Source organism: Salvia hispanica, chromosome 4, assembly GCF_029641045.1.
Source record: "Salvia hispanica isolate PSC_SH4W2 chromosome 4, Shi_PSC_v1, whole genome shotgun sequence".
Classification (NCBI taxonomy): Eukaryota; Viridiplantae; Streptophyta; class Magnoliopsida; order Lamiales; family Lamiaceae; genus Salvia; species Salvia hispanica.
The window spans coordinates 48,007,605-48,026,350 of NC_142695.1; the positions used below are offsets into that span (position 1 = coordinate 48,007,605).

An 18,746-nucleotide genomic window follows, 5' to 3' on the forward strand; every position below is an offset into this window, starting at 1 on the left:
AGAGTTGCATATTTATCAATTTCTAAAATAATAGGAGTACTACATACAATCAAGATTAAAATATTAAAAAAATGAGTTAGAAATAAGTAATTACAACTAACAGCCTGTCGCATTATTTTATTTTTAAACAAAAGTGCTATAGTATTATTTTTTGAAAACAGAACGTCTTCACTCATTTAAAAGTTTTGCTGTAATGTTAATTTTTAATTTTGATTTAGAAATACCAAATTCACTACTTAATTTTCAATAAACAAAGTATCAACTAATTTCTTAATTTTTATAGTAATAGATTTTATTTTTTTGCAACTTTCGTCTTAAACATAATCTATTAAATATTATTTCACCTTTCTACCCATTAAATTTACAAAATCTTACTAATAAGCTGTATATTAAATTTTAATTTGTTACTACGACATGTTATAGTTAATGCTTTAGAAGTATTCATAATTCAAATATATTTCCTTAATTCAGGCTATCCTTATTTAAGGTATATATACAAAGAATAAATTTTATAAAAAATAAAATACAGTATTATAAAATTATAACTTAAACCCTACTATGCCAATGCCATAATGTCAAAAAAATCATTTCCCATGATATATATTGTCAAGGACTCAGTGTCTCAAGGATGTTCACTCTAAATTAAATCATAATTAATTAGTACTGGTATTTTAAATTTGTAATTATCTTTATTCTAGAAAAGAGTTAATGAAGAAGAGTTTATGTCTAATAAAGTAAACATGCATATAACAAAGTAACACGTTTGAGTACAAGTCATGATAGAACTAGTTAGTATACAGACATCTGCAAGACCTCAGTTCTGCACTAACACTATGGAACTTGCATCAATTTTACAACAGAAACCCTAGAGAGATCAAGTCCAATGACGATGGAAACAAGCTTGCAGCGAACGGAACTGCACTATTCGCACCACGTTAGGTTTCCCACGATCAAATATTTACCGGGAAGGCTTCCAGCAGAGGGCGCTAGGTACGTGATTTTCTTGCTGCGTTGGTCACCGATCAAGATGAGATTATGCAAATTTCAAAGCATAGTTGCACTAAAAGAAGTGGGGTTTTCAGGTCTGTACCTTTCGAAGTTGATATCAGTGACCCAGATGAAGCCAGCAACGTTACTAACAGAGACGAGAAAAAAAAAATCAGAAAGAGAATTTCATTCCTCATTTCCTAATCCTATAGTTGCACTAGATATGAAGCCTATAAAGTGTTTTAGTTTTCTCCCCTTGCATGAGTGCTCATAGAGATGAGTGATAAACTGAATGACGAGCCAAATTTGATGGAAGTCATAAGTAAGCATCAAGATGCTACTAATAAGGAAATTGGTGTACCTGGACATGATTTCGTCTGGTTCTTTAGCAAACGAGACAGCTAATACAAGATGATGCAAGTCTTGGTTGACACTAACAGGAGCCACTCTTAAGCGATCCGAGACTGGTTCTGCACCAACTGGCAGAGCAGAGCGTGGGGCTTGGGGTCCACCACCAATACGATAGATTAACAAATCACTGAAATTGGCTGTGTTAGAATGAGGGGAAAGATCATTCGCAGGGCCATAGAAGTACTCCTGCAGTCAGGGGAAAGGGCAACTCAGTGGAGGAACACAGGAAAAAAAGAAAGAAGCATCACTGGTATGCAGAATTAAATAGCCATGTTATTAGTTTGAAGATGCATACACGTATCCTAGAGCCCCTGGCCTTCTGACGGACTTTTGCATTTCTCGAGACAACACCGCCTGACTTCTGAAGCTTCACCACATCTACATTAGGTTTACTTTTCAAAACATCTCTAAGCATGCTCCAAAGCTTTTCCTGTAGATATGTTCAAATTCCAAAGAAAGCAAGAAGAAGCGATATCACAAGTAAGACTTTGATGTACAAGGCAAGAACCGCCTTCAGACAGCCAAACAAATAACATGTCCAGGAGTCATGCTCGAACCAGCAAAAAAGAGATACCTGACCCAAAACCAATACAACTGAGGCATTGAACGTATCAATTGCATGCAGCAGTAACTGCCAAGAGAATAAAATAATTAGAAAAGATCTGACATAAGCCTTTCCTTAACTCATGAAAGGCATATTTGCCATCTGAAAATTTATTAAATCAAATACCTCATAACCAACACCCTCAATCCACCCCATGGTATTAATCACCATGCCTGCAGCTCTAGATTCAACATTTCCAGTAAACTGCCTCTCCAAAACTTGAGCAAGCTCCTTCACCAATACCTTGTACAACTCTACGTTGGCACTGTTAAGCACCAAATCCAAATGAGTAAGGACTAACAATTGAGAAAACGAACTTCTCAAAAAACGACGAGCGAGTACTAGGAAACTGAGAACCACCAAGCACAGAGGATAGATTCAATAAAAAAAGCCAATTTTATTACCTAGGGGTTACATGGCCATGGAAGTAAACTAGAGGCATATCAAGAGGAATTCCCTCCACTGGATCAATAGGAAGCTCAATCGGAGTTGCAGCTATACATCCAGGAATTGTTATAGATCCTTGGCCTATGTCTAAATCTACAAAGGTAGGTTTCCATCCCTGTTTAGCTGCCCAGCTTAGAAGCATTCTTGACAATGTACTCTTTCCAGAATCAGTAGGTCCCACGACAATAACCCTTGGTCCCTGAAGAAACAAGACCACAAGATCAGTTCATACATGCAATAGAGCAACCTTAACTCATCTAAACAAATGCCATAAGAGCAGAAATTCATGGCATTTAATCACAAAGAACTATGTCTTTAAAGGATCACATTGAGCTGCACCTTGCACAGATTAGAGCACAATGAAGTAGGGGCAATCCCTTTATCTTATCCCCCATGTAACTCATTTACTTAATTCAACTCAACAAGATATTATCCCATTATGTGGAGTCAGCTAACTTGGAGGTTTTTCATATCCTCCATGCAATGGAGTATCGGTAGATCACTCACAGTTTTACCATGGATTGATGCTCTCTCCATGGTTATGAATGTTAAATGAATATGCAAAATACAGGGCAGGTAACACTTTCTCAAAAGCAAAAATGTAAATCATCCCAGAATATATAATAACAACATAAAGAGAAACTAGATGAGTAAAAGAACTCTATTTCCTGTCACACATGATCATGAACATAATGCTACCTGAGAATCATCAGAATCACTGGGTGAACCCTTAGCACGATTTCTTCTAGCATCCAGCACGGCATGCACATTGATATAGCTGATCATGGGCGTCTAATCCACACACAGAGAAACAGTTAAATACAACAGCAGTGATGGAGCTAATGTAAATAAACATGATAAAATAACAATACCTCATCAGCTGTATAATCAGTTTCAGTAATACCATCAATTTCAATTGTAGCTCCATACCAGGTAAAAACCTGATCCGTTGAACATAACTTTCAATCAGAACTCTCACTCAATAACGGAAATAAAAACAGTAATCTGAACATAATCCCTTTCAGCTACCTATCTTAAGGCAATTGGTTTTTCAAATTGGACAAAACACCAATTATTCTCACAAATTATGTTAAAAGTTGAGCATCAAAGTGCAATTGAAGAAGAAACTAGTCAAATTGAACATATAAAGGAAAGAGAGGGTTAAGAATCAATTCTAATTTCTATAATCCAACTCCTTCTCAAACGTGTTTGCGTAATAACGCAAATAAATTATCAAAATCAGAACTACATACAGCAAATTTGTGACCGGGAGGAAACGTGAGGTGAATCTCGGGCGGAATCTCCGTTCCGAATATCTCGGCGGTGCCGGTGAGCAAGCGGAGGCGAAGAGGAAAATTGGGACCGACTTCAACTCTCAACTCGCATTCTTTGTCCAGCTTCACCTGCCTCACTGTTTCCGAGCTACCTGGCGGCGCGGTCTGAGCAACGGCGGGGCCGCCGTAAGCCATTCAAAGCAGTTTCGATGTTTGGGTTAATGATAAAGATAACAAATTAATCAATTACAGTAATTACTTCATGATCTTTGAAAATCTTAAGGCTATATATATTTATATGCAGGGCAGAAGGAGAACCGCCGGCGTAGGGTGGCGGCAGCGACAGTAGGGATGCCTCAATCACTTTCGAAAAGGAAAATGTAATTAAAATAGTTCTCCTACATTATTAATGGAAAATATAATTATTAAAATAAATTATCAAAAAAAAATGACTAATTTACGATACAATTTACCAGGAATACGTTCCAAATATGAATAAATATTTCATCTAAAAAATACTTGTGTTTTATGATTTCAATAAAAATTATAGACGGAACATGTATAATAGAATTGATTTTTTTTTTTTACTAAATGTAAGTACTTTATGAAGTTGTATCGTGCTAGTTTATTTTTTCAATTATATTGTGTTTTAAATGTATCTTCTATGTAATCCAAGTCAGCTAAACTCTATTTTCACTGAAGTTGCTTGTATTCATGGACTTAAGAACCAAATATACGAATGGTGTCAATTCGATAAATATTGGAAATTGAATCAATAAAATAAATAAGAATAAAAAAACTTTGGGGTTTATTTTTTTCGTTCCATAAAAAGAATACACCATTTTGTTAATTTGGTCTGTCATAAAAAAAATCTTTATGAAGTGTGCTCTATTAGGCCATCCACAATGGGGCGGACGACAATGTGGCGTCGCGGACGATGGTTTCTCCATCATCCACGGACGAAGCGCGTCTTCCGCCCCTACGTCCGTCGCATCGTCTACCACTGTGGGAGACGCGGACGATGCAACGCATTTTTTTCGATTTTTTTTTATAATTTTATTTAATTTTCACACACTATATATGCATCTCATTTTTCACTTCATTTTCACTCCTTTCACATTCCATTTCCATTCCTTTCACACTCCATTTTCAACATTTCAAACAAAATGAATCCCGATTACCCAAATCTGGATAGTCCGATGCTCGGTGGTGGTGCACGGTGGCCGGGTACAGAACCCGGTGAATACCGACCCTTCGACACCAACACCCAGTACAATCCCGATTTCAGCACGGACTCGTACAGGCTGTCAGACATGGAGCCTTCTCCAACCCGCACACCCCCCGTCTCGCGCCCGCTCCTCCGCCGCCAAGAAGAAGCGGACCTAGGTAAGAGCCCAGAAGTTGCCGCTTCTGACGGTGAATGAAGAGTTCGCCCCGGGAAGGACGAACTACCAAGCGTAAGAATCCATTGTCTTGACGAGACGTTGGATTGATATTTTAGAGGATCCGGCGTTCGCCAACAACCAGAAGGTTACTGCGTATTGGGAACGCATCGCCGAAAAATATAACGAGGCCAAACCGCCGACCGCCTACAAGCACTAGAGGGAGCAGCTCCGCAAGCACTGGAATCAAATAAAGAAGTAGGTCAATTGGTTCTTGGCGGAGTACGAGAAGTGCGAGAGGGAGCAGGGAAGCGGCGAGAGTTTGTCGGATGTGTGCGGCGAAGCGGTGCAGTCGTACATGTCATTGTATGGCGATTTCAAGCACTACTAGTCCTGGGTGCTCTTGAAGGAGAAACAGAAGTTCGTTGGAGGTGTGCTGCCCCAATCGATGACGGCGAAGAAGAGGGTGAAGCACACCTTCGCCGGTGATTATACGACCAGCGACAGCGGCGCAACTCCAATGGACCTCAACCATCCGGTGTTCGAGGATGAGAGTTTCAGCACACCGATGTCCTTCCGGTGTCCCCCTGTCATCAAGGCTGGCAAGGGCAAGGGCAAGGGCAAGACGACATCCTCTACCGCCCGCTGCCTGACCAGGTCCCGACCCCGAGCGTCCCGACCCCGAGCGTGACCACGGCCCCGACTTCGGCTGCGGCATATGCCTACACGGATTCGGTGGCCTCCTCCGACTATAGGACGTTGTTGGACACGCACAACGCCCTCATGTAAGCGACCAACCCGGCTCAAATCGCGTCCCTCTAGCGGATGATCGATGGCCTCAGCCGCAAGTTGGGATTACTAGACTAGCCTATTTTTATATGTAGTGCCTTTTTTTTTATTTCTAATTTTGTAACTTTTTTTAAAAAATTAAGTAAATATAGGATTTGCTTTTAATTGCGTTGCTTATTTATTTATTTAGCTTGATAACATAAATTACATACAAAAATAGAAGAAAAAACTATAGGGCGGGGCTTAGCTGGCGGTGCATAAGGCGGGGCTTATGGCGAGGTATAGTCCGCCCCCTTATGGGTGCCCTTATCCATTAATAATATTATAACCAAAATTTCTTTTTATCTTTCTTATTTAAAAAATTAAAACTATTACAGTATTGAGATATAAATAAATTGAAATTTGATTTTTTATTGGACAAATTTTGCTAAGAATTTCGTAATCAGATGTTTTAGGGCGGGGCTTAGGAATCTCCAGGTAATAGCCTACAATACTTTCCAGTTTCCAGGAAGCAAGGAAATAGGTGGATATATAAACCAATTCATTATAAAGAAATCAATTTTAGAAGACCAATTCAAATTGAGTTTTTATACTTCTAAGAAAAGCCTCCTCATTCATTCCTACTTTTGAGGTTTATTTTCTTGTTCTAGAGATTCGAATTTGGCTGTTGATTACGATTTTTCTGGGATTGAATCCCTGCACTCTCTTTCTCGAGAGTATAAAGATCCGATTTTGATTGAAACCCTGTCGCGATTTCATGGCGATTGTGTTTGGATTGTGAAGGGCGTCGATCGTTTCTCCGATTCTTGCTGTGAATGTTGATGAATCTTGATTTCAGCTTAGAAGACTGGCTTGTGAACATAGATTTTGTTCTCAGGCCTTTGATTCTGCCTGTTGGGAATAAATCGTTTTACTTCTCTATTCCAAGAGATAGATGGGATAAGGAGTTTTATAAATTAAAGGGTGGATAAAAAAAATTGTTGTTAGTCTTTTCTTCCTGATTTTGGTTGAAAATTGGGCGAAAAGACTGGATCTTTGGTTTTGAATTGTTCAGATTAGGTTTTGAAGATGATGAATTCTTCACAGGGTTCTACCCTTTCATCGAATGTGACTGGATTTACTGGGGCAGCTTCCTCTCATAGAGAGTCCAAGTACATAGATACAGTTCCTGTGTATGTAAAGGAGCTCATTGCTGGTGGTGCAGCTGGTGGAATTGCTAAGACGGCCGTTGCCCCGTTGGAACGAACTAAAATACTCCTGCAGGTGGTGAATTGTTTTTTGATGTTGAATTAGTTGATTGAATGCCTGTTTGTGCTTATTGAATTCTGATCTCATGACTTAGCAAGAGTGGATTTTGATGTGATCTCATGATTTAGCAAGAGTGGATTTTGATGTCATAACCTTGTATTTGCTCTGTTGGTGAGATCGAGTTTCGTGTGAGATGTTTATGCCATTCATAGGGAGATCAAAGGATTGAATGATCATAACATAAAAAGTTGTTGGTGCAACATTGCCTTGTGATGTTATGATCTTATATTTGTGTTGTTGGATTTGGTTAATTGTTCCGGTATTTGGTTGAGATCAAATACCGGTATTCCGGTATTTGATTGCATTAGGTAATTTACCATTATGGGAAGGACCAAAGGGTTGAATGATCATGACTATGTAAAGTTGTTGATGCAACGTTTCCTAATCATGCGAGTTTTAAATGTTGTAATCCCAAATTACTTAGTGAATTGGACTTTTTATTTGGCTGGGAGCAAGTTTCATATGATTGCATAATTTGCATTATAAAGAAATCCAAAATTTCAGAGGATTAAATTGTTAGCACCTACTCCGTACTTGTCAACATCGAGCATGTATGTCAGTTAATCCTAGTACTATACAAGGTTTCTTATATGTAGATAAAAGTATTTGAAATCGTGTTTGAGTAGTGGTTTGGATGCCATGAGTTGCATGCCACCATCTCCTTGACTGACTCCTGCATACATCTCTTATTTTCGAAACCTAAACCAGTAGATATTCCTGTAGCCACTTAAGCTTAACTATTTGATTGTTCTCCACATAGAGTTGAAGAAACCCTATAATTTTCACCTTCACATAAGAAAATGAATTTGTTGCTTGAATTTGACATGTTTCTAATTCTGTTCGTTGATGCTCTTGTAGACTAGAACTCAAGGTTTTCATTCTCTTGGGATTTACCCCTCGTTGAAGAAGCTACTGAAGCATGAAGGCGTGGCAGGATTTTACAAGTAAGTGTCAAACCATTGATTTCGAGTCGTGATCTGTTTAATTGTTTATCATCATCAGAACGTCCATTTGGCTCATTATTATTTGTTCCTTCCTATTTTCTCGTGATACAGAGGAAATGGAGCAAGTGTACTTAGGATTGTACCCTATGCAGCATTACATTTCATGGCCTATGAGCAGTATCGTTCACAAATCTTGGATAACTACTCGGCTTTGGGAACAGGGCCCGTTGTGGATCTCTTAGCTGGCTCAGCCGCTGGTGGGACTGCAGTTTTATGCACTTATCCACTAGATTTGGCTCGCACCAAACTCGCCTACCAGGTAAGCATTTGAATTTCTCTTTTTTTTGAAGTTAAATTGAGAAATTCAAGAGTCAACAAAATTTTATGAGTTTATGTGTCTGAAATAATAACCGGTCAAGTTATAGTACCATGAAATTTGTTCTTTCAATCGAATGTTTAAATGCCAAAAATTGATTGTCTTGATTTAAATACATAAAGGTCTCTGCCTGTGTGATTGAATTTTCATTTGTTATTCCTCTTTTTAAGGTTGTAGACACAAGAGGAGATCTGAAGCACGGGACGAGGCAGTTTCATTCCAATCCTGCTTACACTGGAATTGGAAACGTATTCAAGATGGTCTACACAGAAGGGGGAGTCCGAGGTCTATACCGAGGCATAGGTACCGTACACATTAAATTTGATTAACTATTCCATCTTATATTAGAGCCCAATGCACTTATTTTCTACTACTTGTTTGCTACTAATAATAATCCAAATTTTGCAAAATTTTACAAACATCAAAGAATTTCTTCATGCAGGTCCGACACTTATAGGTATTCTTCCATATGCTGGCCTTAAATTTTATGTTTACGAGGAGCTAAAGAGGCACGTCCCCGAAGAACACCAGAAGTCGATTGCAATGCGGCTATCTTGTGGAGCCATAGCTGGTGTACTTGGACAGACGCTGACATACCCCTTAGATGTTGTCAGGAGGCAGATGCAGGTATTGCACCATCGCTTCTCTTGTTTATTTTCATCCATAGATAAAAATAATATCGACCACATTTACTAATCCCGAGTTGTTCTAGGTCGAGCATCTGCAACCTTCATCACAAGGTGGTCACGTGTATAAGAGCACGTGGGAGGGGCTCGCTTCCATTGTCCGTAATCACGGTTGGAGGCAGTTGTTCGCTGGCCTAAGCATCAATTACATCAAGGTAACATATGAACATAAGACACAAATCTTAAGATCTCACTTTTCTGATCATTTATGGTTGCTATGTTATTGAACACGAGCTTCAAGTCTCGTAACTTTATCGAGACGAGCTAGTTTTCTGCTCTCTAGCTAAAAAACTGCTGCTTGATCCTTTCCTGCAGGTTGTACCATCTGTTGCAATTGGTTTCACAGTTTATGACTCGATGAAGACTCGGTTGCAGATTCCTCCTCGTCAGAAATCGAGCACGTCTGCATCAGCATGATCTTGCTGCTCTACTACCTAATTTACTAGAACAGAGATCGACTTTGAAATAGAAGAGATGAAACTCTTTTGACAAATAGTTCTATGTATGTAGATGAAAATTTTCCATAAAATCCAATTTTCTATTCCAGAATACAAAATTTACTTTTGTATCGCCACAAATGGCCAAGAATTACAAGGCTTCTACACATTATACCCAACCTTCTAAAACATCACTACATTCCTTCCCTATAATCCAGCCAAATTCATAAATTTCTTGATCTCATCATACAAAACCAAAACAGCCGCAGCGCCTGTGCTCCTAAAAATATTCGACATTGCGCCGCGGTAAAACGAGGCGAAACCTTCGACCTTGTATATCGTCCTCCAGCAGTCGAACGTTGACCTGTACATCGGCCTCTCCGTGCCGGACTGCATCATCATCCGCCTCCTGACTGTGTCGAGTGGGTAAGACAGCATCCCGGCCACTGTCGTCACGGCCTGGGCAGCAGCCCAGCGCTTCCATAGCGCGACGCCTGAGCCAGACTTCTCAGCCATCTTCTCTTTAACGGTGTCGAACCCGCCAAAGTAGAGGCCCCGATGGACAACCATGCCCTGTAGAGAGGCCGGGAGGCCCTTGTAGACGCCCCGGACTCCGTCTTTTCTATATACAGTGCTTAGGAAATTCCCGATGCCTCTGAACTGGCGCGTCTCCATTCTCCCAAGATCGGCGGCTAGACGGGTGTGGGCTATGTCGAGGGGATAGATGATGATCAGCGTCGTGCAGCCCGCTGCAGATCCAGCAAGGAAGTTGGCAGACGGGCCGGAAAGAAGACTGCCTTCGCCTGAGTTCCCTCGCAGAATGTTCCTATAAAGATCCTAACAAAACATACACAAAAATCAAGTCAGCAACTAAATGTTTAGACATGATACGGGATAACGCTTTCATTTGCCACACTCAATAGTGTCAGAGCCATATTGGTATAAAATAACAAGATTTTATCAACGTTTTTCAGATCCCTTTGCTGCAATCCAACAAACAATGAGAAGCAAGTCTGTGATGGTTTACAATTAAGCTGTTCAGATATGACCCAAAAGTCATAGTAGTATTTTCCAACTCCGTGGCGTGCGAAAGCATTTTAGTTGGTTTTTACGGGACTTGGGCCGAAACACGTGAAGCAAGTACTCTTAAGTCTTAACTAAGAAGTAGGTATGCTTATTTTCTGATTTGCTGTTGGCCTCAAATAATCCGCTTCAAACCGAATTCAATTTCGACAACCAAAAGTTGTACAACAACTTCTGGCAATACTAAATCTACTGATTCATGGACTGATACAACCTGTCCCGCCTAAAAACTATGGAAAGTTTGGGACCTGAAATCACATGGCCCTACGCGACTAGAAATGTTACAACAAATGAACAGAGTCTTGATGAGCTCAGTAATCATACTACAAGAAACACTTAACTCCATAAGGCCATGCTAAAAGTTCAAAACAATGAACCATCTGTTCACCTTTCCACAGACACGTGTAAGATTAGGCCGGAAAATTGCTCTCCCTCGCCCCACCACTAAACCCCATCCCAAGCACTGATCTTTTACACACAATGCTCAGATTTGGAACTAGAGAAAATAAAGAAGAAAAATGAAATTAATTCGTTTCCAGTGAAAAAAACACTTGGCTCGCCTTACTATAAATACATTGAATAGCTCGTCAAGAAGACCTAAATATCACTGCATTGCCAGTCATTTCAGAAAGTATATCTTCAAGCCTGTCATCCATATAATATTAAGCTTATAAAATTTGCTCATAGAAATCACCAATAACCAATTACCTAATGAACTATGTGATCCTAAGTTCTAACCAGTTTGTTAGTTTCTTAACCTTAACAAAGAACCTCAAAGAAATACATCATACAAATCACCTCATATTTATCACATGATTCACATTGTAAGAAAGACAGGCTACATTGCAAACGAGCTCAAATTTCATTTGATGACCGAGCCCCAAACCCATCCCGCCCGTTGTCACTTCTCACAGCTACCATTTCCCACAAATAACACCAACCAAACAGCTAAACTCTGTCGAGCACAAAATCATCACTAATCACCAACCAAAAAACCTATTCAACACATGTCAAACAGTAAACTGACATGAGCAATCCACAACCATGATCTCAACACCAGAACCACAGTATCCCCTTCATCAATACCTAATCCACATCCTTGGTTCCACACAAACACAAACCAAACAAAATAGTAGTACTAAGTAAGTAGTTAAAAATTGTATGAATTTGTCTAACCTTGAGAGAGAAATTGAGGGCAACAGAGGGGTAATATCTGATGACGCTGCTGCCATTCCCTCTCCACAAAGACAAAACCCCTTCCTCTTTCACCGTACGGCCAATGCAATCAATCATCCCTCTAAACCTACGGTGGGTGCCGCCGCCCAATATCGCCGCATTACTCTCCTGCGTCTGCAGCAGCAGCTTCGCCCTCTCTATTGGGGCCACAATCGTGTGCACGACGCCCCCCATCAGCGCCGCCGCCGTCAGATCCCTGTGGAAACTGCTCAGACTCGTGGACGGTCTAAATTCTCTCCTATCACCGCCGCCCTTCAGCTTCTCCTCCTCCGCCGCCATTACTCCCTCGACGAAGAAAAGATTCAATTTTTCCCACCTTTTCTCCGTGTTTCTTGATTGGATTGCTTCCGGGAATCAAATTTCTACGCCTGAGCTCTCGAATTCGTGTTTTATTAAACGATTTTCTCCCACAATTTAATGATTTATGATGGCTATTTGTGTTCTATTTACTCCATGTAGTGTGTTGAGAAAGACAAACGAATCAAATTCCAATTGCTAAGAGATTCATATTCTATTGTGTAGCCGTAAATATTTGAATTCTTATTGAAGGAATACCTAAACAGCTTGAGACACCATTCATGGTAGTAATGAATAAACAATAATTCAATGGACAAATATGGTTCTGCAAAAAAAGGATGGTTCGGGCTATAAATGAGGCCCGATAAAATTAATTAGCCCGATGGACTGGTGTTCAACCTGCCAACAAGTAGTGATTCATTGATCAAAGGGCCCAAATTTGAGGTCTAACTATCACCATCAACTCCAGAAGACTGATTTAAATTATTTATACGGAATGAATATACATGCAGTGTGATTTATATCAAATTTTAAGTAAATAAACAATTCATAATATAATTAAATAAATATTGACATTTCACTGTAGATTTGATCAATTGAAATACAAATTCTAAAAAATTTCATAAATAAACGTTAATTATTCTTGCAGAATATACAAAAATGAAATAACTTTTATTTTTTTGTGAGTGAATGAATTTAAATATATGTTTATGGTTATATACTACTAGGAAAGAGGATCTTACTCACTGTTTATTATACTACTCATTAAAGAGGTATTCCTAATATCTGGGATACTAAAATTGTCTTTTCTTAAAAATCTCATACTTTTGTGAGGCGTAAAATCAAGATAAGCCAATTGTGAAAGAGGTTTTTCCATGCAATATTTCTCTCCTCGAAACAATATTATTGAGGCTTTCACTCATAGTAAAAATAAATTTTTTTCCAATTTAAAATTCTTCTCCAGACAAAAAGGAAATCTTTTTTAACCATAAAATCTCAATCCTCTCCAACTCATTTCCTTCCATACAATATCAATCAAGCTGCACGTTTTTATACTCCTAAAAAATTAAAGTGTACAGAAAAGATTCGTTATTTTTACCAGAAAGCATTGGTGCCACGTCACCCTTCACCAACCAGAATAATAGAATATTCATTACCAAACAATAAAATAATATGAATATATATATATTCCACCAACCCATTTCCATTTCCCACCACCACCAACAATAAAACCAACAAAAGCAAAAAATGAAATCATTTCAGTGAGAGAAGAAGTAGAAGCTCAGGCGAAAGCAAAACCTCTCCGTTTTGCTTCAATTCAATCATGGAACGCGCGAGGAAGCTAGCAAACAGAGCCATCCTCCGCCGCCTCCTCTCCGAATCGAAGCAGCAGCCATTTCACAAATCCTCACGCTACGTATCCTCCATCGCCGCCGCCGCCAATGCCTCCTCCGTCAACCGCCGCTTCTACTCTCGAAACCTCCCCCAATTCGTCGCCACGCGCTCCATCTCCGTCGACGCTCTCAAAGCCAGCGACACCTTCCCCCGCCGCCACAACTCCGCGACGCCGGAGGACCAATCCAAAATGGCGGAATTCGTCGGATTCGAAACCCTAGATTCACTAATTGACGCAACCGTCCCCAAATCCATCCGCGCACGTGACATGAAGTTCTCGATCTTCGATGAGGGGTTGACGGAGGCTCAGATGATTGAGCACATGAAGGATTTAGCCTCCAAAAACAAAGTTTTCAAATCCTTCATTGGAATGGGGTACTACAACACGTTTGTGCCTCCTGTGATTTTGAGAAACATCATGGAGAATCCAGCTTGGTACACTCAATACACCCCTTACCAAGCTGAGATTTCACAGGGGAGGCTCGAGTCCTTGCTGAATTACCAAACCATGATCACTGACCTCACTGCCTTGCCTATGTCCAACGCTTCCCTCCTCGACGAAGGGACTGCGGCTGCAGAGGCGATGGCGATGTGCAACAACATCTCGAAGGGGAAGAAGAAGACCTTTGTCATTGCTAGCAATTGCCATCCACAGACAATCGATGTTTGCAAGACTAGGGCTGATGGATTCGATCTCAAGGTGGTTGTTTCCGATGTGAAGGACATTGATTACAGCTCCGGTGATGTCTGTGGAGTGCTGGTGCAGTATCCGGGGACGGAGGGTGAGGTTTTGGACTACGGGGAGTTCATCAAGAAAGCACACGCGAGTGGTGTGAAGGTTGTGATGGCCTCTGATTTGCTGGCCTTGACAATGCTGAAGCCGCCGGGTGAGTTGGGGGCCGATATTGTGGTGGGGTCGGCACAGAGGTTTGGGGTTCCGATGGGGTATGGAGGGCCCCACGCTGCATTCTTGGCTACCTCGCAGGAGTACAAGAGGATGATGCCCGGGAGGATTATTGGTGTCAGTGTTGATTCGTCGGGGAAGCCTGCTCTTCGGATGGCTATGCAGACTAGGGAGCAGCATATCCGCCGCGACAAGGCCACTAGCAACATCTGCACTGCTCAAGTGAGTGTGTTTTTTGGTGAACTGAATCTCAATTGTTTGTGCTTGGAATCTGTTCTGTGAAATCATGTTGCAAGCTTGCAGTAGATAGTTGAGAGGGAGTCTTAGCATGCGTATTTGTCTTGAATCATTTACTAATTAAATATGGCAATACGTATACGAAAATATTTTTGTTTTGGGTTTTTTATGATGAAAATATGGTTCTTTTACATTATAGCCTAGCTGGCTAACATGGCTGTCATGTATTGAGCGCGATCTTAGTATTTTGTGTCTTGAATCAAATATGAAAGGTGGTAATGTGCATGTGGAAACTATGCTTGAGTTTTTTATGAAAACAATATGGTTCTGTTACGTTATAGGCTTTGCTGGCAAACATGGCTGCTATGTATGCTGTCTATCATGGACCGGAAGGCCTTAAGAGTATCGCTCAACGGGTACATGGTTTGGCTGGAACATTTTCCGCTGGGTTGAAAAAGCTTGGGACTGTAGAAGTTCAAAGCCTTCCATTCTTTGATACAGTGAAGGTCACATGCAGAGATGCAAAGGCGATTGCTGATGCTGCTTACAAGCATGAAATAAATTTGAGGGTTGTCGACAAAAACACTGTAAGCGTTGCCTATCTAAATTTTTTCCGTAAATTGTGACAGCTTGTGAGTAACTATATACCTTTTGTCTCTCAGATAACTGTTGCTTTTGATGAGACAGCTACATTGGAAGATGTGGACAAATTGTTTGCTGTCTTTGCATCTGGCAAGCCTGTAAGTAAGGGTGTATATACTTTGAGACATGTTTCCAGCCTCTCGTTTTTTATCATAAGTTGAGAATTTGTGTTTTTCAGGTGCCATTCACTGCTGCATCTATTGCATCAGAAGTTGAGAACTTGATCCCTTCGGGACTCGTGAGACAGAGCCCGTTTCTAACAAACCCGATATTCAACTCGTATGGACATTTCCTTGAAATATCTTGCAGTTTAAGCTCATCTTTGTAAGATTAGATGTGACTATTTCTGTACTGGTTGGTGTAGATACCACACGGAGCATGAGATTCTTAGATACATATACAAACTTCAGTCAAAGGATCTGTCATTGTGCCACAGCATGATTCCCTTGGGATCTTGCACGATGAAACTGAATGCAACTACAGAAATGATGCCGGTGACGTGGCCTGCCTTCACGGACATTCACCCTTTTGCCCCCACAGAACAGGCTGCTGGTTACCAGGTATTTGAAATTCACATGTTCATTTTCAGGAGGTTCAAAGGATTCTTCTAAATGATCATTTTATTTTGCAGGAAATGTTCAAGAATTTGGGTGACCTATTGTGTACGATCACTGGCTTTGATTCTTTCTCTCTACAACCCAATGCCGGTGCAGCTGGAGAATACGCTGGGCTGATGGTTATTCGAGCATATCACAGGGTAATAATATACAATATTTTATTTGTAATTATAGTGTAGAAGATTGACTAATGTTATTCTTATTTAAATTTGTTACATTTGCAAAATGAAAGCTGAAAATTTCTTGGCTCTGAGTTGTGATTAATACAATCCACCATAGTAACTGTTGATTTCTGTGAACTTCTAATGTAGTCTAGAGGAGATCACCACCGTGATGTGTGCATCATTCCAGTCTCAGCACATGGAACGAACCCTGCAAGCGCGGCTATGTGTGGGATGAAAATTGTGGCTGTTGGAACTGATTCCAAGGGTAACATCAACATCGAAGAGTTACGGAAGGCTGCTGAAAAGAACAAGAACAACTTAGCTGCTCTTATGGTATGGATTGCCTTGTGACTCTATTTTGAATCTACAATTCATTGAATTTGTCCTAGTTTTGATAAACTCTGCTGGATGCCAGGTCACATATCCTTCCACTCACGGAGTTTACGAGGAAGGCATTGACGAGATCTGCAAAATAATCCACGACAATGGTGGACAAGTTTACATGGATGGAGCCAACATGAATGCTCAGGTATGGCTATATTGATAACACGTAGGTTGCACATTACTCGTTCGTTGCTTCTGATGATCAATCTTTTGTGCCTACAGGTTGGTTTGACTAGCCCGGGTTTCATCGGTGCCGATGTTTGCCATCTCAATCTCCACAAAACATTCTGTATACCCCACGGTGGAGGCGGACCTGGTATGGGGCCTATTGGGGTGAAGAAACACCTTGCACCATTCCTACCTTCGCATCCAGTGGTATGTGGAAATGCTTTTGCAGTAATCCATGTGTACATGTGTGTGTTTAAATGCAATGGTGGCTGATTCTGTACGGGTATCTTTATTGTGTCACAGATAGCCACCGGAGGCATACCAGAACCTGAGCAATCTCAACCACTCGGTACTATCTCTGCTGCGCCTTGGGGCTCCGCTCTCATTTTACCTATATCCTACACCTACATTGCCATGATGGGATCAAAGGGATTAACTGACGCATCAAAGATTGCCATCTTAAATGCGAACTACATGGCCAAGCGTTTGGAGGTCCTGCCTCTTTCGTTCTTGCATCACGCGTTATCTAAATCACAAAGTCGTTTCTGCAGAAATTTATGCCATTACTCTCCGTTTAACATGTTTTGCTTCTTGATTGAGCAGAAGGATTTCCCCGTTCTCTTCCGCGGAGTCAATGGAACATGCGCTCATGAGTTCATCATCGATTTGAGAGGCTTTAAGGTTCGTTTCTTGAACACTAATTGCATTCATACTCTGTGCCGTTTATCACTCCTTACACTGCAAGTGGCCATTGCTGCAGAACACTGCTGGGATCGAGCCCGAGGATGTTGCCAAACGTCTGATGGACTATGGATTCCACGCACCCACAATGTCGTGGCCTGTTCCTGGCACGCTCATGATTGAGCCGACTGAAAGTGAAAGCAAGGTAACACTAAGCAAGCTCACCACAGCAACATAGACTTCTGTTCCCTTCCAACAAACGAGAATCTGAACCTAACCCCACTTCCCCTTCTTTTTTGCAGGCTGAACTAGACAGGTTCTGCGACGCTCTCATCTCTATCAGGGAAGAGATCTCGATGATCGAGAAAGGCAAAGCCGATATCAATAACAATGTGCTCAAGGTATTCCAGCCACGGCTTCTTAGTTTACAGAGTTTCCATGTTTTTTTGTTGTTTTCTTTCTTTCAACACAACTGAGCACAATGATCTGATTTCAGAGTGCGCCTCACCCGCCCTCGTTGCTCATGGCTGATGTCTGGACTAAGCCGTACTCGCGAGAATATGCAGCCTTCCCTGCTGCATGGCTCAAGAATGCCAAGTTTTGGCCAACCACAGGTGCGTAAATTTGTGATGTTTGAGTCGATTGATATAGTGCGAGTACAAACGAACACTGACACCAAAAAACTGCACCAATGAAAGGCTTCTGTTCGGTTCAGTCGACCGAATGCCACCCCTTTAGTCACAACAAGTCAACAACCACATTTTCCTACCATAGTTTTACACCCCCCCCCCCATTTCTTTACTTTGGTTTTGCTTTACTAAATTTGGAAGATTCTGCTTATCTCAGGGCGCGTCGACAACGTCTATGGAGATCGGAACCTCATCTGCACCCTCCTCCCGGTCTCACAGATGGCGGAGGAGGCAGCAGCTGCGTCTGCTTAAGGCTGCATGGTTCCTTTTAGAAGAATGCAACACCACAAGCGTCTCCGCTTTATGTTATTGTACATAAACGATATTTATGTTCAAGTTGTACCTCTGTTTTTATACATGTCTGTTTTAATCAGTAATGGGCATTGTTGCTTATCATTGCAACTCTGTCTCATGGTGTAATCACACTTCTCTTAATTCTGCAGTTTCATATACTTGAAATAAGTTCCTTCGTGTAGGAAAATTTAAGAATTTTGTTAGTGTGGCTTAAATGTTTGATAAGTACAAAGTTAGCAATAAATTTCAAAATTTAAAGCCAACGAATTATATACATTGTGTCATTCTGGAAATTAAGCGTTACATTAAA

At 40.8% G+C, this 18,746-nt stretch overlaps 4 protein-coding genes across 4 annotated transcripts; 2 read left to right on the plus strand and 2 right to left on the minus strand.

Annotated features, from left to right (window-relative positions):
• Positions 1-719: 719 nt before the first annotated feature.
• On the minus strand, positions 720-4,102 carry CLPS3 (CLP-similar protein 3). Its single transcript, XM_048093815.2, has 10 exons — positions 3,703-4,102; positions 3,322-3,390; positions 3,149-3,241; positions 2,407-2,648; positions 2,129-2,267; positions 1,973-2,029; positions 1,694-1,828; positions 1,349-1,584; positions 1,091-1,135; positions 720-1,006 (listed from the first exon to the last, which is right to left on the minus strand). The coding sequence occupies exons 1-10, from the start codon at positions 3,916-3,918 to the stop codon at positions 922-924; spliced, it is 1,317 nt and encodes a 438-aa protein (XP_047949772.1). The 5' UTR covers positions 3,919-4,102; the 3' UTR covers positions 720-921.
• A 2,254-nt stretch (positions 4,103-6,356) lies between these two features.
• On the plus strand, positions 6,357-9,778 carry LOC125195669 (mitochondrial carrier protein CoAc1-like). Its single transcript, XM_048093816.2, has 7 exons — positions 6,357-7,157; positions 8,061-8,146; positions 8,258-8,465; positions 8,693-8,825; positions 8,965-9,149; positions 9,235-9,363; positions 9,524-9,778. Exons 1-7 carry the CDS (start codon positions 6,963-6,965, stop codon positions 9,623-9,625), a joined length of 1,038 nt encoding a protein of 345 aa, XP_047949773.1. The 5' UTR covers positions 6,357-6,962; the 3' UTR covers positions 9,626-9,778.
• LOC125195670 (ADP/ATP translocase At5g56450-like) lies at positions 9,705-12,551 on the minus strand. Its single transcript, XM_048093817.2, has 2 exons — positions 11,905-12,551; positions 9,705-10,482 (listed from the first exon to the last, which is right to left on the minus strand). Exons 1-2 carry the CDS (start codon positions 12,241-12,243, stop codon positions 9,853-9,855), a joined length of 969 nt encoding a protein of 322 aa, XP_047949774.1. The 5' UTR covers positions 12,244-12,551; the 3' UTR covers positions 9,705-9,852.
• A 914-nt stretch (positions 12,552-13,465) lies between these two features.
• On the plus strand, positions 13,466-18,631 carry LOC125195658 (glycine dehydrogenase (decarboxylating), mitochondrial-like). The gene is made up of 15 exons (XM_048093802.2): positions 13,466-14,782; positions 15,139-15,384; positions 15,460-15,537; positions 15,618-15,718; positions 15,804-15,999; positions 16,071-16,196; positions 16,368-16,553; positions 16,636-16,749; positions 16,827-16,979; positions 17,076-17,264; positions 17,376-17,453; positions 17,533-17,658; positions 17,756-17,854; positions 17,950-18,067; positions 18,300-18,631. Exons 1-15 carry the CDS (start codon positions 13,586-13,588, stop codon positions 18,392-18,394), a joined length of 3,102 nt encoding a protein of 1,033 aa, XP_047949759.1. The 5' UTR covers positions 13,466-13,585; the 3' UTR covers positions 18,395-18,631.
• Positions 18,632-18,746: the final 115 nt, after the last annotated feature.